The 18,535-nt window shown below is 51.0% G+C and overlaps 1 protein-coding gene and 1 long non-coding RNA gene across 9 annotated transcripts in view; one reads left to right on the forward strand and one right to left on the reverse strand.

Annotated features, from left to right (window-relative positions):
• Positions 1 to 18,535, reverse strand: part of LOC133207333 (uncharacterized) — a 136,613-nt gene that overhangs the window by 63,324 nt on the left and 54,754 nt on the right. The gene's annotated exons all lie outside the window — the stretch shown is intronic.
• LOC133207332 (zinc finger protein 276-like) lies at positions 10,846 to 17,843 on the forward strand. 8 transcript variants are annotated; one of them, XM_061344132.1, is made up of 11 exons: positions 10,846 to 11,023; positions 12,153 to 12,462; positions 12,567 to 12,619; positions 13,068 to 13,571; positions 14,271 to 14,349; positions 15,506 to 15,586; positions 15,924 to 16,034; positions 16,108 to 16,183; positions 16,426 to 16,543; positions 16,799 to 16,898; positions 17,309 to 17,843. In XM_061344132.1, exons 1-11 carry the CDS (start codon positions 10,846 to 10,848, stop codon positions 17,592 to 17,594), a joined length of 1,896 nt encoding a protein of 631 aa, XP_061200116.1. In that variant the 3' UTR covers positions 17,595 to 17,843. The 8 variants fall into 8 exon arrangements, 6 of the variants coding, with proteins under 6 accessions (XP_061200116.1, XP_061200117.1, XP_061200119.1 ...); XM_061344134.1 differs by lacking the exon at positions 10,846 to 11,023 and adding an exon at positions 11,040 to 11,321; XM_061344131.1 differs by lacking the exon at positions 10,846 to 11,023 and having other exon boundaries at positions 11,039 to 12,462.

Consider the following 18,535-nt stretch of genomic DNA (forward strand, 5'->3'; position numbering starts at 1 on the left):
GTAACCAGACAAAAGGCCCAACTAATCCAAACCCGAGTTTCCTACCTAGGGTATTAAATAACCGGAGGACAGTGATAACTTGGAACTGCTAGAAAAGAAGCCATTTGTCAAACTCCATGACTGTCAACCAACAAGGAGCTCCATACGTTCCTGGGAGTGACTGAATGATGCAGATTTTGGATGCATGATTATGGTGTTCCGGTAAGACCCCTAGATGAACTGTTAAAAGAAAAACCTCTCTCTCTTTGGAATAGACTGATTCATCAGAGGAGGGCTTTAGAAATTTAAAAGCAGAGCTAATGAGAGCTGCAGCTCTTATTTCTGGATATGACTAAATCCTTTTGGCTATATTCCTATGAAGAACAGGGAATAGCTTTGGTGGTCCTTACTCAGAAACTAGGACCCTATAAGAGGGTAGTGATGTATTTTTCAAAACAGCTGAATGAAGCCAGCAAAGAATGGCCTGGATGCCTAAGGGCTGTGACAGCAGTTAAGAGGCTCGCAAATTCAGCTTGGGACAAAGGATTACTGTGCTAGTGTCCCATGTGGTATCAGCAGTCCTGGAACAGAAAGAAGCCCCCTGGTTATCTCCTTCATGTCTTTTTGCTAATGTTGTCAATCGAGCATCTTTTTGCAGAACAACCAACAGAACTATTAACACCCGACTGCTTGGCCACTATGTGAAACTGTATATTCAAGCCAACAAGATTTGAAAGAAACCTCTGGAATGTGCCCTGCAATTGGCTAAAGAAAAAAGGATAAATATTTAGACTGATTCTAAATATGCATTTGCTGTGGTCCATACACAGTGTGCCATCTGGAAAGAATGACGACCTTTGAACACACAGGAGAAACAGATTAAACATGCTACAGAAATTCTATGACTACTGAAAGCTGTTCAGCTACCTGAGGAAGTTGCTATTATGTATTGTTGAGGGCATCAACAAGGTGAATCTGACCAGGAAAATGGAAATAATTTGGCGGTTTTGAAGCCAAACGAGCAGCTGAACAACCTAAACTCATTCCCTTAATCCCTGACGGCAAACTAACAATTGAGAAATATAAACCTAGATATTTAAAGGAGGATAGAAATTTGATTGGAGATCTCAAAGGAGAGGAAGACAAAGAAGATTAGGTTCAGATACCTGATGGGCGAATTATAATCCCCTATAACCAACTCTGGAAGCTAGTTCAGGAAGAACATAATAAAACTCATTGAGGTAGCAACTCTTTGCATAAATACTTAGATGGACAAATTGAGGGAAGGAATCTATATAACATAGTTCAATTAGTGACAATGTCAGCTCTGTCTCAAGAATAACCCTAAAATTGAAAGTAGAAATCAAATTGGTACAACTGGGGAGGAAGTTATCTGGGACAGCACTATGTCCTGGTTTTAGCAGCAGCAGTCATTTTTCTCCTTCTTGGTAGCTGGTGCAGTGCTGTGTTTTGGCTTTCGGGCTGGGAACAAAGCTGATAAAAATGATGTTTTGGTTTGGCCAAGGACTTTGTGAGTCTCATGCTCTGCCAGGGAGGAGGGGAAGCCGGGAGGAAGCAGAGACAGGACATCTGACTTATCCAACTCCTCGCGTGTACCAACACACGTTTCAGCTATTAACAAAAGGCGTTCCACTGTTCGAGAAAGGAGATACAAGAGGTATACGCCACGGTCTACCCTATGGTTTTACCTGCGGGATCACGGAGAAGACATGACAAAGTGGGATGGAAAACCTACTTCAGTTTTGGAGGAACGGGTGAGTGAATTGAAAAGAGGAGCAAAGGCCAAGACTGATCGTCCCATGAGAGCTACAGCTTCAGTCTCTGGTGAGCAGTTTCCCAGGTGGAGTGGAAGAGCTGATTTTACTCCAGCTCCTGTGATAAAGAAGAATAATCCCTTTCAACATGACTTAAGTGTCCAATCCTGTGATGACTATTAGAGGGGCCCTGCCTCCAGCCAGGTGGAGGTAGGGGACAATCGGATTTACTGGACTGTGTGGATCAGATGGCCTGGCACATCAATCCCACAGAAGTATAAGGCTCTAGTAGATACCGGTGCACAGTGTACCCTGATGCCATCAAGCTGCCAAGGGGTGGAACCAATCTATATTTCTGGAGTTACAGGAGGATCCCAAGAGTTGACTGTACTGGAGGCTGAAATCAGCCTGACTGGGAGAGAATGGCAAAAGCACCCTATTGTGACTGGTCCAGAGGCTCCGTGCATCCTTGGCATAGACTACCTCAAGAGAGGGTACTTCAAAGACCCAAAAGGGTACCGATGGGCTTTTGGTATTGCTGCTTTGGAGACTGAGGAAATTGAGCAGCTGTCCACCTTGCCTGGTCTCTCAGAGGATCCTTCTGTTGTGGGGCTGCTGAAAGTCGAAGAACAACAAGTGCCAATTGCGACCACAACAGTGCACCGGCGGCAATATCGCACCAACCGAGACTCCCTGATTCCTATCCATCAGCTGATCCGTAGACTGGAGAGTCAAGGAGTGATCAGCAGGACCTGCTCGCCCTTTAATAGCCCCATATGGCCAGTGCGAAAGTCTAACGCAGAGTGGAGATTAACAATAGACTATCGTGGCCTGAATGAAGTCACACCACCCTTGAGTGCTGCCGTACCGGACATGCTAGAACTTCAGTATGAACTGGAGTCAAAGGCAGCCGAGTGGTATGCCACGATTGATATTGCCAATGCGTTTTTCTCAATTCCCTTGGCAACAGAGTGCAGGCCACAGTTTGCTTTTACTTGGAGGGGTGTCCAGTTCACTTGGAACCGATTGCCCCAGGGCTGGAAACATAGCCCTACCATTTGCCATGGACTGATCCAGACTGCACTGGAACAGGGGCAAGCGCCAGAACACCTGCAATACATTGATGACATTATAGTGTGGGGCGATACATGGATAGCTATGTCATAAATAATAGAGTAAAAGAATTTACTCACTTTATAGAAAAAGGGGGGATTGATGCAGAGGGTTGACCAATGTACAGGGGGGTTAGAGGAATTCTCTTGCTTAAGCAAAGGTATTGTCTGTACCTATCATGCCTACTAAGCAGAACAAAGGCACTAACTATTGATAAGGAAAAGCAGACACTTGGTTCTATTGACAAGGAAAAGCAGATGCCTGATTCTACTGATAAGCAGCTATTGATAAGGAAAAGCAGACCCCTGAATCTACTGTTAAGGGGGAGAAGCAGATGGTTTATGGCTGGGACCAAACCTTAAGGCCATACTTGAAGACTAAAAGGTGAAAAGTTCAAGAAGAGGAAGACTCATTTACTTCATCTTGAAGACCCCTACCCACAGGAGGAAGACTCATTTACTTCATCTTGAGACCCCTGCCCATGACCACAGGGGTCACTGTGCAGGCGTAAAGGACCTTCTAGCTCATTGTAATACGAAGCGGGGATAGGACATGAATATGTATAGGCCTATGGTGAAACCTCATAAATGTAGAGGGAAACAAACACTAAGGCATGCATGACTTTGAGGAATTATCCCCGTGCGTCTCAGCGCTGAATAAAAAGCATACCTACTTTACAACTTTAACAAGTTGTGGAGTCAATCCGCGCATCAATCTCATGAATATGTAACCACAATGCTATATATGTTTGAAGGACCGGCGGCTGCGGCACGCACAACTTTGGTGGGATATGTGAGGAATATAGGAATGATTTGTGTCAGCAACTTAGGAGTCCTTGTCATCATTGTACTTTGGGTGGAATTGAAAATCCTTGAAATCATTGTGTCATGTATAGGATGTATAAGAATGATCAGATTATGATAGATTGTCCTGGGTTTAGCAGTGGCAGTCATTATTCTCTTTCTTGGTAGCTGGTGCAGTGCTGTGTTTTGACTTTCAGCTGGGAACAGAGCTGAAAAACAATGATGTTTTGGTTTGGCCAAGGACTTTGTGGGCCTCATGCTCTGCCAGGGAGGAGGGAAGCTGGGAGGAAGCAGAGACAGGACACCTGACCCAAACTGACCAAAGAGGTATTCCATACCACAACACGTCATGCCCAGGAGGTAACTGGGGAATTAGCCGGAAGGGGCTAGAGTGGACGGCAGGGTTGGAGGAGGTATCGGTCGGTGCTTGATCAGGCTGGGGGGGCAAGTTATCGGTTGCCTGGTGATGAGGTGTTGTGTTCTCTTCCCTTGTTATTTCCTTTATTATTACTATTATTGGTGGTAGCAGTAGTGATTTGTGGTATACCTTAGTTACTAAACTGTTCTTATCTCAACCCATGGAAGCTGCATTCTTTTTAGTTCTCCTCTCCATCCCTCCAGGAGTAGGGGGAGGGCAAGAAGGGGGAGGAGTGAGTGCACAAACTGTCTGTCAGGGTTTAAGCCACGACAGTTCTTTTTGGTGCCCAAAGTGGGGCACGAGGGGTTCAGATAATGACAGATCTGATCGTCAGAATGCTGATTTATTGGCTCTCAGAGTTGTTCGTCTTGATCTCACAGCTTCAGAATGTTGTAACTTACTTGGAGCCGGTATTTGCTGTGTTAATTTTTATCAAGTGTGGGGCTTGGGCTAAGGTTCCTGTGTCACTGTACTTTATGGAAATCACTTGTAATACGGGGGGGCTCCAGCAGCAGGGCAGGACGGACGTGGCCGTGGACTGGTACCTGGCCGTCTGGCTGCTCTTCACTGCCCTGGCCCTCGCCCTCACCTCTGTCTGCGTGAGGCTCTGGGAAGCCGAGGGGGAGCAGCCCCGGGAGCCGGCGGCTGCTGAAGCGACCCGGGAGAGCGGCCCGGGCACCAAACGGCGGCGGGAGCAGGGCCGGAGGCCGACAGGGAGCGGCTGCCGGTGGAGGAGGTCGGGGCGGTCGAGGAGCAGAAGGAGGCGGCGGCCGAGCAGCGGGAGAAGGCGGCGGAGGAGCCGAGCCCCGCAGAGGAGCCGAGCCCTGCGGCCGAGCCCAGCCCCGTGACGGCCGAGAGCATTCCCCGGCAGCCATCTGCCGAGCCCCAGGAGGACGCAGGAGACCCCACAGCATTTCCCAGCAGGGCAGAGGAGGAAGAGCTGGGCTCAGAAAAAGAGAAGCTGGTGGTGGGAGAGCCGGCAAGCACAGCAGCTACACCAGCCCCAGTGACAAGTACAGCAGCATCGTTTGAGAGTTCACAGTAGGTTAGAGATTGGAAGGGACCTCAAAAGATCATCTAGTCCAATCCCCCTGCCGGAGCAGGAACACCTAGATAAGGTTACACAGGAACGTGTCCAGGCGGGTCTTGAATGTCTCCAAAGAAGGAGATTCCACAACCTCCCTGGGCAGCCTGTTCCAGTGTTCCGTCACCCTCACTGAGAAGAAGTTTCTTCTCAGGTTTAAGTGGAACCTCTTGTGCTCCAATTTGTACCCATTACCCCTTGTCCTTTCATTGTTTGCCACTGAGAAGAGCCTGGCTCCATCCTCGTGACACTCCCCCTTTATATATTTATATACACTAATAAGGTCACCCCTCAATCTCCTCTTCTCCAAACTATAGAGACCCAGCTCCCTCAGTCTTTCCTCATAAGGGAGATGCTCCACTCCCTTAATCATCTTAGTTGCCCTGCGCTGGACTCTCTCCAGCAGGTCCCTGTCCTTTTTAAACTGAGGGGCCCAGAACTGGACACAATATTCCAGATGAGGTCTCACCAGGGCAGAGTAGAGGGGAAGGAGGACCTCTCTCGACCTACTAACCACCCCCCTTCTAATACAACCCAGGATGCCATTGGCCTTCTTGGCCACAAGGGCACAGTGTCGGCTCATGGTCACCCTGTCGTCCACCAGGACCCCCAGGTCCCTCTCCCCTACACTGCTCTCTAACAGGTCGTTCCCCAGCCTATACTGGAACCTGGGGTTGTTCCTGCCCAGATGCAGGACTCTACACTTTCCCTTGTTATATTTCATCAAGTTATTCCCCGCCCAGCTCTCCAGCCTGTCCAGGTCCCTCTGGATGGCAGCACAGCCTTCTGGCGTGTCGGCCACCCCTCCCAGCTTAGTGTCATCAGCAAACTTGCTGATAGTACACTCAATTCCCTCATCTAAATCGTTGATGAATATATTAAATAATACTGGTCCCAGTACCGACCCTTGAGGCACTCCACTAGATACAGGCCTCCAACTAGACTCCGCCCCATAGACTACAACTCTCTGGCTTCTCTCCTTCAGCCAGTTCACAGTCCACCTCACTACCCGATCATCCAGACCACACTTCCTCAATTTAGCCGCAAGGATGCTGTGGGAGACCGTGTCAAACGCTTTGCTGAAGTCAAGGTAGACCACATCCACCGCTCTACCATCATCCATCCACCGTGTTATTTCCTCATAAAAGGCTACAAGATTGGTCAAGCACGACTTCCCCTTGGTGAAGCCATGTTGACTGCCCCTCATAACCCTCTTATCCTTGATATGCCTTAAGATGGCACCAAGGATAAGGTGTTCCATCACTTTCCCAGGAACGGAGGTGAGGCTAACCGGTCTATAGTTACCCGGGTCCTCCTTCTTGCCCTTTTTGAAGACAGGAGTGACATTTGCTTTCCTCCAGTCCTCAGGCACCTCTCCCGTTTCCCAAGACTTGGTAAAGATGATGGAGAGCGGTCTAGCAATGACCTCAGCCAGTTCCCTCAGCACCCGCGGGTGCATCCCATCTGGACCCATGGATTTATGGATATCCAGATTGCTCAACTGGTCTTTAACCCATTCCTCATCAACTAAGGCAGACCGCTCCGTTGACCTATCTTCATCCGGGGTCTCAGCGGTACAGGGCTCTTCAGGACTGCCTCCAGCAGAGTAGACAGAGACAAAGAAGTCATTCAGTAACTCTGCCATCTCTGTATCTTCTGTCACCAGGGCACCCGTCCCGTTCATCAGCGGGCCTACATTGCCTCTGGTGTTAGTTTTACGTGCCATGTATTTGAAAAAGCTCTTTCTGCTGTCCTTGACCCCTCTCGCCAGCTTTAATTCCAAGGAGGCCTTAGCCATCCTAGCAGCTTTCCTACATCCTCTAGCAGCAGCCTTATATTCTTCCCAAGTGGCCAGCCCTTCCTTCCATGACCTGTAAACTCTCCTCTTCCACTTGAGCATACCGAGCAATTCCCTATTTAACCACGCAGGTCTCCTGACCCTCTTCCTCGACTTCCTACGTGTCGGGATGCTCCGATCTTGAGCTCGGAAAAAGCAGTCCTTGAACGTCAACCAACTATCTTGGGCCCCTTTCCCTTCAAGCAGCCTAGCCCACTGGATTTCCCCTAGCAATCGCTTGAAGAGGCCAAAGTTTGCCCTGCTAAAGTCCAGGGTTGCGATTCTACTTGCTATTCTACTGACCCTACCACACAAGATCCTGAATTCTACCATCTCGTGGTCGCTGCAACCAAGGCAGCCCTCAACCTTCACTCCTTCAACCAGACCCTCCTTGTTAGTGAGGATGAGATCCAGCAGCGCACCTCTCCTGGTTGGCTCATCCACCATTTGCATGAGGAAGTTATCATCCATACACTGGAGGAACCTCCTGGACTGCGGCTGGGTTGCCGAGTAGTCCTTCCAGCAAACATCAGGGAAGTTAAAATCCCCCACGACGACCACGGCCTGTGACCGTGAGGCCGCTGTCAGCTGCCTGTAGAAGGCCTCGTCAACTTCCTCACCCTGATCCGGTGGCCTGTAACAGACCCCCACAACAGTATCGCCCCTGCCAGCCTGCCCCTTAATTCTCACCCACAGACTCTCGACTCGCTCATCATCTGTCCCCGGACAGAACTCAACGCATTGTAGCTGCTCTCGCACGTAAAGAGCAACCCCACCACCCCGCCTGGCTGGCCTGTCTTTCCTGAAAAGGACATAGCCCTCCATGACTATATTCCAGTCATGTGAGCTGTCCCACCACGTCTCTGTAATTGCCACCAGATCACAATCTCCCGACTTAACACAGGTTTCTAGCTCCTCCTGCTTATTTCCCATGCTGCGCGCATTGGCGTACAGACATTTCAGGGAGCGAGCCGAGCACACCGATTTCACCCTAGGATTACAGGAGGCCTCCCAGTCTTCATCAATTCCGGAGCGCTGTCCCACTGAGGCAAGCCGAGCTACAACCCCATCCCCCTTCAAATCTAGTTTAAAGCTCTCCAAATGAGCCCCGCTAATTCGTGCCCCAGCATCCTTTTACCTCTGTGCGATAAACCTTTCCCACATGCCAATGTCCAGGCCGGTGCCCTATAAAACCAGCCGTTATCAAAGAATCCAAAGCCCTGCCTGGAGCACCAGCCTCGAAGCCAATCATTTATGGATTGCATTTTCCCATTCAGTCCCACATCATCAACAGAAGATGGAAGGAGTTCTGAAGGTTTTGGATGGCCTTTGGGTATCCTTGGGACCTGCCTGCTGATTGTGATGGGGATCAGCATGTTGGCACACACACAGAGTGTGTTTTACCCACCACCATTTTGTCTGATCCCGAAATTTAAGCAGAGTCAGTTTTGGGTCTTGTCTGGGGTTAGACAACCATATGGGAGGACCAAGAGGTTTTCCCCAAGGCTGGACAGCCATGACTGGCAGGGCATGTGGGACAGTATGGGCAAGTATCTAGTCCACTGGGCCCCTCCAGTGCTTTGGAAGCATTGGAGATGGAAGGCAGCTACAAGTTGCAGAAACTGCTGAAGGGGACAGTGAATTATTTTGAGCCTGGTGGGCCCATGACCCTTAAGGCCATCAGAGCAGAGATGCAACATAGAGATGGACTCATGATCAAGGGGTGGACTTAGCAATGGACACTATTGCCCAGGTTATTCACAAGTGTGAACAATGCACACAGCCTCTCCTGCTCTGAAAGACTGTTACAAGAGGTGGAGCCTGACATCATGGACCAGATAGACTCAGCAGCTTTATAGTGACTGGTCCAAGCACTAAGATAAGAGTGCACTTAGATAAGAATGATGGTATATAGAAAATGTGGGATCTGAGCATGACGTGAATGGTATGGAATAAGGGGTGGATAATGTCCTGGGTTTAGCAGTGGCAGTCATTTTTCTCTTTCTTGGTAGCTGGTGCAGTGCTGTGTTTTGACTTTCAGCTGGGAACAGAGCTGATAAAAATGATGTTTTGGTTTGGCCAAGGACTTTGTGGGCCTCATGCTCTGCCAGGGAGGAGGGAAGCCAGGAGGAAGCAGAGACAGGACACCTGACCCAAACTGACCAAAGAGGTATTCCATACCACAGCACGTCATGCCCAGGAGGTAACTGGGGAGTTACCTGGAAGGGGCTAGAGTGGACTGCAGGTTTGGAGGAGGTATCGGTCGGTGCTTGATCGGGCTGGGGGGGCAAGTTATCGGTCGCCTGGTGATGAGGTGTTGTATTCTCTTCCCTTGTTATTTCCTTTATTATTACTATTATTGGTGGTAGCAGTAGTGATTTGTGTTATACCTTAGTTACTAAACTGTTCTTATCTCAACCGGTGGGAGCTGCATTCTTTTTGGTTCTCCTCTCTGTCCCTCCAGGAGTAGGGGGAGGGCAAGAAGGGGGAGGAGTGAGTGCACAAACTGTCTGTCAGGGTTTAAACCAGGACATAGATGTTCCTGTCAATACAGTGGTGAAAGAGAAGAAGAAACAAAGGAATAATCCTTCCTAATCAAAGGCTTTGTTACTTTAAGGGGTACTTTGTTTAACTACCTGAATGTCTCAAGGGGTTTGCTAATTACAGGGGTACTTTGTTTAACTGCTTGAATGCCTTAAGGGCATCAAGGTAATCAAGAGATACATTCTGTTTAACGGGATGAGGTGAAACTTGTGTACTGAATAAGTAACTATATAAGAAATGGAATTTAGGGGGCTAAGATGGTGGTTAAGCTTGTGACAGACATCCCCTGTTAATGTATTGCCAAGGAATACAATAACTTTTTAAGATGTTTCTTCACCCGAAGATAAGACCCCAGCAACAGGAGAACAATGAAAAGGAACCACATCGATATTCGGGTGAAGGAGACGACAGGATTGTCTGAAACCCAAGACCGAGGAGTATAAGAGACTGTACCCCAGAAATCTCGGTGTGTGTCTTGGGTGGAGCGCAGACTCCCCGGCGCACCCAGCACTGCTTGCTTATTGCCTCTCGATATTAATCAATTGTAATAAAAAAATAATTAAATCAGATCATGGCCAAGACGGAATTTTTATAACAGATATTCTCATGTTGCTCATCGCTGAATAAACATACCTACTTTACAACTCTAATTGACTGATTGGTTGTAAAGTCCTTTCTCCACACGTTAATGCTCTTCAGGTACTCCACGTAGGCCTCCTGCCAGAGAGATGGGGATTGAGCCGAGGTCCCCCAGGGGGAACATGGAACCCTGAGGTACCCCCCCTCCCCGGAGCCCCAGATAGCCCCGACGAGGGGCCAGGCTGCGCCAGGGAGGGGGGCAGGATCGTGCCCATCCCCGGGGTGTCTGGGCTCTGGGCTGGGCGGGGGGTGGCCCGGGGAGACACACACCTCCGGACACCCTATGGAGTTGGAGGGACCTGGCGTTTCCAGTGCCGGCTGTGCCGGGGGAAGCCGACGGAAGGCCGGGCACGGCGTGCGCGGGGAGGCCCGGGGGAGTCCCGCCGCCCGCTCACCCGTGTCCGGCCGGCGCTACCCATTTCCAGGGCGCTGCTCGCCGCCCTAATGGCGGTCTGCGGGGCCCGGCCTGCCCCTGGCCCCTTCGGGGCCCGCTACGCTTGCCGCGACCATGGCGGCCGCCGCCCGGAACGGCGCGATCGGGCCGCGGCTTGCGGGCTGGGGAGCGCGGCGGTCACTGACCGGCTGCGGGGTCCTCCGGCCGACAGGGGGCGCTGCGCCGGGTGGGGCCGGGCCAGGCCAGGCCCACGGCGGCGATGAAGCGCGATTTGCGCGGACGGTTTCTGGCGGTCCCTGGCGGCTTCGGTGTGGAGCTCCCCGGCACGATGGCTCGCGGGGATGAGGCGGTGTCACAGTCGAAGTCGCTCACGGGGTGGGTCCCGGCGGCTGCCGCCTGGACACGTCCCGCCGCCCTTGGCGGAGCACCGGAGGCAGGTAAAGCGAGGTTCGGCCGGGGCGGGAGGAACTGGGTGGTGGGGCCGCCCTGGGGCGGAAGCCAGCAGACGGGAGCGAGGGGTAAGCCCGCACCCCGCGGGCATCCACCGGCACGGACTGCGGGCTGGTCCTGGCGGGCATGACACCTCCGAGCTCTGCCGCCGCCTCTCCGTTCGGCTGGGGCGCGGACCGCCGCTCCCGGGGTCGGTACACCGGCAAACAGGCCTGGGGTTGCCGGTTTGCGGAGATCGTTTTCCCTTGTAAGGAGTAGAGGTTCCTGGTGTCAGTAACCAGCAAGGTAAGAGGGGTTGGGGCAGTACGGCAGGGCGAGCGGGTGGGAGCTGGTTCTTCCCTCCATTTTCCGGTGCTGACAATGGTTTGGCGGCAGCCGATAACCGAGCCCGTGCGGCTGCGGTGGGAGATAAGCTTGAGTGTGGAACGGTTCGAAGTTGGGCATCTGAAGATCAACTGGGCGCTGCAGGTGTGACCCGTGCTTGGGCAGGTGGCCCGGAGGGTGCAGAGTGTTCCAGGAGTTTTCTCTTATGGCACAATGGAGTGATGGAGCCATGCTCTGCAGAGCTGGGATGCCATGGGATGGGGAAGATGTTGCAGGTGGGAGAGCAGCACAGTCAGCGAGCTGGGAGCAGGAGAGCTGCTCTAGATCTGCCCCACTGCACCAGGATGGTCCTGTGGCACATCCCAGCTACCTGCTTGCTGCTGGGCACCTCTTAGGCTGAGGGTTGCCACCACTAGCTATAAGTACGTTGGAGATAAATGCTAGGGAGGGAGAAGATCTGCTTAAGCCAAGGGATGCAAAAGCACAAACGTGCTGGCATGAGTCTTGGGAATGCCGCAGCTGGGAGGAGGTTCTTCTGCAGGGGCAACCAGGAAAATCAGAGACTTTGGGGGTCAACTAGTTGCAGAGCAGTGTCCTGGTCTGCAGGGAAGGGTCACAGGGAAGGTGTCTTGCTTCCTGCTTGGTTTTTCCATTCTTATTTTGAAGATGGGACTCTGGAGGCAGCCTGGATCAAGGGAAGGGGAATGTCTTCCCGCATGCTGGTGCTGTCCGGCTGTAGCTGGTACTCCCGTGGCAGGCACCCAGCAGCTGCATTCAACCCTTTTCTGGCAGGAATTGGTAGAGCACTGAGTACTGGGTATTGTCGTCTCTGCCATGGGAAGTTCTCCTCCAGGAGCCTTCACAATGCTTTCGGGAAGGTGTCAGTGATGGGGGAGAACTCGGAGAAGCAGTGCTGTGTGGATCAGGTCTTCTTCATGGACTTCCAGCGGCTGGTCGGCGTGGCTGTGCGGCAGGACCCCACGCTCCCCCAGTTTGTCTGTAAGAAGTGCCATGCCCAGTTCTACAAATGCCAAAGCATCCTCAGGACCTTCATCGAGAGGGTGAACACATCTCCCACAGATCACGCAAAGTCCAAAGGAAAGTATGTTGTTTTTCTTGCTTCCCGGGAGCAGTAAGTTGCCATGTGTTGATGCCTCATCCCTCCATAACCCCTGAGACCCCACCGTGCTGTTCTGGGTTTTACAGGAGCAGCATGGTCCAGGCCCAGCTGGGAATGGAAGGAAGTACCTCCTGCATGGGTGAGTGCCTGCCCCCTTCCCCTTCCCCCTTTCTTTCTCCCTTTTTTCTCCTTTCCCTTTCTGTAATGCCATCAGCACAGGTCTGGGGTTTATGGGTGTTAAGGAACTCCCCAAGCAGAGCTGCACAGATGCAGGCTCATGCTGGTGGTATGAAGAGTAGGCAGAGAGGGTTTGGGCAGCAGCACCAGGCCTGTCCCTGCCACTGTCAGACATGGGGGACAATCAGAAATACACTTTCCACTATATAATTAACAATATTGGCAACTGCTGGGGCTGCCCCAGCCCATCTTTAGGGGGTCTCCCACCTGCTGTCTCCCACAGCCTTGGGGGAGTGGGTCCGCAGCCCTGTCCCCTCCTGGGGAGAGTGTGTCCCTCCACATGGGTGGCTGTGTCCCTGGTTATCCCAGGGACTGACTGACTGTGCGTGTGCTGCTTCTCCTTCCAACAGTTGACCCGATCACATCCAGCCTGCAGTGCCTGCACAGTCTGGTGTCATGGACGCACAGACATGCTGGGAGCTGCGCATCAGTGCCCAGCCTGCAGAGCGTGCTCTCCTCTGAGTACTGTGGCATCATCCGTGCCATCTGGGGCTGCAGCAGTGGCCACGACTACATCATGGACACAGATTCGTACTGTAGCACGGTGCTTGTCAACAGCACCTTGTCTGTCAAGCAAGAGTGGAACAAGAACAAGAGCACAACACAGCACTTAACTGACAATGGGGCAGAGGCAGACAATGCCAAGGCTGTTTCTGCTCCCAAACCCCAGCATGCTTCAGTAAGGACAGCTCCTCACCAGCAGCCTGCAAACAAGGGGACCACATCAGTGCCACTGAACATGAAGAATGAGTCCCTGCAGAACAGGGATTCATTTCACTTGCAACTGGACAGCATGGTCTCCCTGCAAGAGACAGCCCTGCCGCAGCCTGCGTCACCACTGAGCAGTACTACAGGTAAGGGATTTGCCTTCTTATCTCCCCCCAGGCATCTGCGGAAGGGCAAGGAGGCGCAGAGCTGGCCCAGGGAGTGAGCAGTGGTGGGGCTGGACCCCCTCCCCAGAGACTGCCATGATGCAGAGCAGTCATTGGTTCTCCAGCACCATATTTGCCAGGTGTTTCTGCTCAATCCAAGCCTCATCCATATGCAGGCAAGGAGGGGCTTCCTGCCCCACCTTGGGTGATGCTGAACAGAAGGAGCCCCTTCTCTCTGCAAAGGAAAGTTGCTGGGCTCATGAGTCAAGTTACCATGGATTTACTGCTGAACGTCACCCCCACGACCCCAATACCACTTCTAGAAGAGAGGAATTAAATTAACACTGATTCTAAGTTACAGAAATCAGGCTGTGTTTAGCTGTGACAGCCACTGCTGGAAAGGGGAACGGCAACTGGGACTCCCTGGGGGATGAGTCTTTTGGGTGTCATGGGGGAAACCGAAAGATGTTCAGGGGAACTGCAGGGTAAAGGCTCCCCCATCCTTGAGCATGAGACATGAAGTTTGGTTTAAATAATCATTAACTTGTCATGGAATGCATACTTTGGTGTGGGCCATGCTGAGGGAACCTGAAGCATCCAGTTCCTTCCTGGCAGCTGTCTCCTCTGGCTTCGTTTTGCTGCTTTTCCTTTTAACGCACCGTGTTCTCCTTCATTCCCTAGGACAGTTGAGTGGGAAGCAGATTCTGTCCGCAACATTGGATGAGCGGGTAAAAGACGAGTTCAGTGACCTTTCTGAGGGGTGAGAGAAGAGTGGGTTTAAAATAGCATAAATGTCTTCTTTGCGAGTATGACCTGGTCCACCTCGGAGAGCTCTTTCTCCATCAGTGACCTGGCCCTTGAGGCCCCTTGGAACCAGTGTTGGAGGCACAGAGCAGTGGCTCTGCAGTGGTGGGATGGAGTTCACACCACTGACATGCTGAACTTGCCACCTGCACTGCAGCGGGGGGGGGAGTTTGCACAGTGGGGTGTGTGGTTTTGCATGCACATGTGCTCTCTGTGTTGTCTGCTCCCAGCAAACTTGGTCCTGTTTCATTCCCTGCTCTGGGGAAGGAACAACGTAGGGACTTGCTCAGGCCTGGATCCTTCTGCTCCAACCCCTTGGAGCAATTCTCCTTCATGGCTACTCCAGGCTGGGGCTCCAGAAGAGCAGTCAGTATGAGGGGTGGCACTTGGAGAGTGATTAAATGGGAGGTGGGAGGGACTCTGTCAGCTTAGCAGTCTTTATGATCAAAGATTTGGCTAAATCCTTCAAACATTGGTATTTAAAGTGAGGCTTGTAAATAACTGAGAACTGGGTCCAGTCATTCAGAGTCTAAAGTATGGCTGAGTGCAGATTTATTTTAGCATGTTAGCTAAATCCATTGGTTGTCACATTAAAAGTGCCACAATAATTTATTGCCTGTTTCTTGGCTTCAGAATTAGTTGCTTCTTGTATGGCTTAGGACTTAAAAGGAGGAAAAAGTAAAACCCAAACCTATGTGGTTGCTATGTATGAGGAAATACAGAATGACTTGCAGCTTAATTAACCTGCACCAGACAATTATATTACATTTTGATCTAGAAAATTACTTTCCCAGTATTGAAAATGGTGGCAGCATCCCTCAACAACCAATAGACCTTTTCAGTAACATCTGTTTTTTGTTCTCCTGACAGAAGTTCAGTTATTCTTACAGAGATCTAGACCTAAAAGAACCCAAATTTACTATTTTCTGTGTGCACCAGTGATGTATTTGCTAGGGGAGCTTATGGGGGAGGAGGACACGTGGAACCTCAGCTGCCATGCTGTGGGGAAGATGGATGTGCTGGGAATGGAGAACACGTGCTGCTGCTGCAGATGCTGGTGCTGAAGTACTAGGGTGGTGCTGTGTGGGTTAAGGGCATCTTCTTTCTCTCAGGGACTTCTTGAGTGACGATGGAAACGAGAAGAGAAATGTGCAGTCTTCAGATGACTCCTTTGAGCCTTACCCTGAGAAGAAGTAAGGGTCTTGCAGTGTGGTGAGCAGAGCACTCCATGGGTGAGCGGGAGGGCTGGTGCCCACTCCACAATAGGCTCTGCTCAGCTAACGCTGTGTTCCTTTGGGGCTTCAATTTCTTGCATGTTCCTGCTTGGAGGTCACGGTGATGCCCCTGTGTTCCATGAGCTGCCTGTCAGGCCTGAACTCATTCCTCAGTTCTAGACCCACAGTTCAGCTTGTGCACATGCTCCTGCTTTGCCAAGCATCAGGCAAAGCTGTCAGACACTCAGGGACAATTAGGTGGGAGGACTAAAACCAATATTAAGTATTGAACCACTGTCCTTGTTCCTTCTTGGAGTATTTCTAGCAAGAAAAGCAACGTCAAAGAAGTAAAGAAGGCAGAAGAGCCCAAAACAAGGAAGAAGCCAGGTCCTAAGCCCAGCTGGAAAAAAAAGATCAAGTGTGAGAGGTAATAAGGAGGTGGGTGGCTGGGCAGTGCCTCTGCTCAGCACGCTGGCTGATGGCAAGGCTGTGCTTCATAGGGAGGAGCTGCCGACCATTTACAAGTGTCCTTACCAGGGCTGCACAGCTGTCTACAGAGGGGCCGACGGCATGAAGGTGAGTCAGGGTTTGCTCCTTTCCCAAACCTGTAGCTTTGAGTACTACAGAACCACTTCCACATAAGGAGAGGGTCCCCGAGATTTAATTCACTGCCTTGCTCTGCAGGAGGCAGAGTCCCTGGTTTCTCACAGTTAAGCAGCACTGATGCATGAGCCTGCTAAAATGGTTTTTGAGGGATTCAGGTTTTTGGCGGCGGGAAATACAACCCAGTGCTTAAAAGCTTTGTCCTTTCTTTACAGAAACACATCAAAGAGCATCATGAAGAGGTACGGGAGAGGCCCTGTCCTCATCCTGGTTGCAACAAGGTGTTCATGATTGACCGGTACCTACAGCGGCACGTGAAGCTCATTCATACAGGTGTGTCCTGGCTGGTGACAGGCATCACAAACACCCAACACTTGATTGCACAAGGCTTGTAGGTGCTGTGGCAGGACTCTGAGTGGGGTTTAGAACTGTCTGTCTTGCCTGTAAACCTGGAGCAAGCCATTGTGTGGGGGATGTGAGGCAGAGGGAGGAATTCAGACTCCAGCAGTAAGCGTGGGCAGCTGCACATGTGCATTTCCTGTACTAAGAAATAAGCAGAATTGATGACTCTTCAGTTTTCCATTGCAGAGGTACGTAATTATATCTGTGATGAATGTGGGCAGACCTTTAAGCAACGCAAACACCTCTCAGTCCATCAGATGCGGCACTCAGGAGCAAAGCCCCTTCAGTAAGTGCACACCAACCTTGCTTTCATAGCTGAGAGAAGGGTAGTGAAGTTCTGCTGAGCCCTCACAGTCACTGACCTTAGCCCAGAGTGATTCTGTAGCCTAAACCCTGCCAGTAGCTGGTAGTGTCCTGGCTGAATCACTTTAAATGTTCATCTACAGTGTGCATCCTGTTGTTGAGCAAGTTTTACATATCCTTCTGATCCTGTTGCCCTTCTGAGTTCAGCAGGGGAGTGCTCAGCTATCACCAGTAAGCTGCAGGCCTGAGGAGAAAATCATGTTGGGTGACTGGGGTGGTTGTAGGAAATACTACAAAGCTGTGGCTGTCTTGTGGGCTTATTCAGTGCAACAAGGAGCAAGTGCCACAACCATGGCTTCAGGCTTGGTGCTGAGCCCCTGTTTTGCCTTGCAGGTGTGAGATTTGTGGTTTCCAGTGCAGGCAGCGAGCATCACTCAAGTACCACATGACCAAACACAAAGCTGAGACAGAGCTGGAGTTTGCCTGTGACCAGTGTGGGAAGCGCTTTGAGAAGGCCCATAACCTTAATGTCCACATGTCCATGGTGCACCCTCTCATCCAGGTTCGGGACAAAGCTAAGCCACTGGAGCCAGAGCCTATTCTCCTCCTGAATACTTCAGGGACTTCAGAAAGCCAGATGGTAAAGCCAGAAGTGACTGCACAGCAGGAGCACACCTGAGGGGGATGGGGAAGCTTTCCCAGTCCAGCCCTGTAGAAACCATATGGCAGAGCAGTGGCTTTTAATCTATGTTTTAGTCTCCCAGAGAACTCAGTGAAATTAGCTTCAGCTTGCTCAGAAAAAGCTTGTCCTCATGCTGTGATTATCCATGCCCATGTCTGATTCAGCAGTGTTCTACTGAGCATCTGTCTAACCCCAGGGGAATGGATGTTCAGCAGCATCCCTTCATAGTCTCCTTTCTCCCCATGCACACAGCTATAAGTGGCCAGATGTGGCTCCAAGAGTGCATAGGACAGTGGAGTGGACTTTAAGCAGACTTTTTTTCTGGATTAAAAAAAAAATATTCTCAAAATGAAGTCTAAACTGAAATTTGTAACCTACTTTTTATTGTAAAAAAAAGCTTCATGGTTATGCTTGTAATAAACTATTTACAAAAGTAATGTGAAAGGAACAGCAGTAGTGAAGAAGGTAACACCTTATCTGGTCCTTCAGCCATAGGCAGGGTATTCTGCACTTGCTGGGCCATGTGCTGCCTACTGCCCTGCCTGTCTCTCAGAACAGGTCAGCTCTTTGTCCAGCTTCATGGCTGCAGTAGGCCTCAAGACCTGTAGGAGGGTGGCTCCCAGCTTTTGGTCAAGTTCATCACAAGTGGCTAGTAGCTGGGGAAAGAGGGTGAATAGCATTAGACCTGCTCATGTTCCTCAAAAGAAGGCCAGAACATCTTGCTGCTTCTCAAGAGTGCGGGGTTTGTGGGAGACTAGCACCTGCCTCTTTGCTTGATAATTTCTCTCAAGAGTAAGCATTTAGCAGTGGGAGTGAGACTGTGCAAGGGCAGTGTTTAATGTTGCTGAGAAAGACAGAGTCTGTAGGCCAGTTGAGGGAGAATATAGCTATAGCAGTGGTTGAGCAGCAGGTGTCCTCCACTGCTCCCAAGTGGGTTA

The sequence above is a fragment of the Neopsephotus bourkii genome, unplaced genomic scaffold (genome assembly GCF_033783945.1).
Source record: "Neopsephotus bourkii isolate Nb327-2 ecotype Australia unplaced genomic scaffold, CSIRO-AGI_Nbou_v1 NB_1866, whole genome shotgun sequence".
Taxonomy (NCBI): Eukaryota; Metazoa; Chordata; class Aves; order Psittaciformes; family Psittacidae; genus Neopsephotus; species Neopsephotus bourkii.

Coding starts and splice junctions, on each gene's coding strand:
- LOC133207332 (XM_061344131.1), top strand. CDS start 11,798: ATGCTAGGGAGGGAGAAGATCTGCTTAAGCCAAGGGATGCAAAAGCAC. Junction 12,463..12,566: donor CACGCAAAGTCCAAAGGAAA/GTATGTTGTTTT, acceptor TGGGTTTTACAG/GAGCAGCATGGTCCAGGCCC. Junction 16,184..16,425: donor GAGGGGCCGACGGCATGAAG/GTGAGTCAGGGT, acceptor CTTTCTTTACAG/AAACACATCAAAGAGCATCA.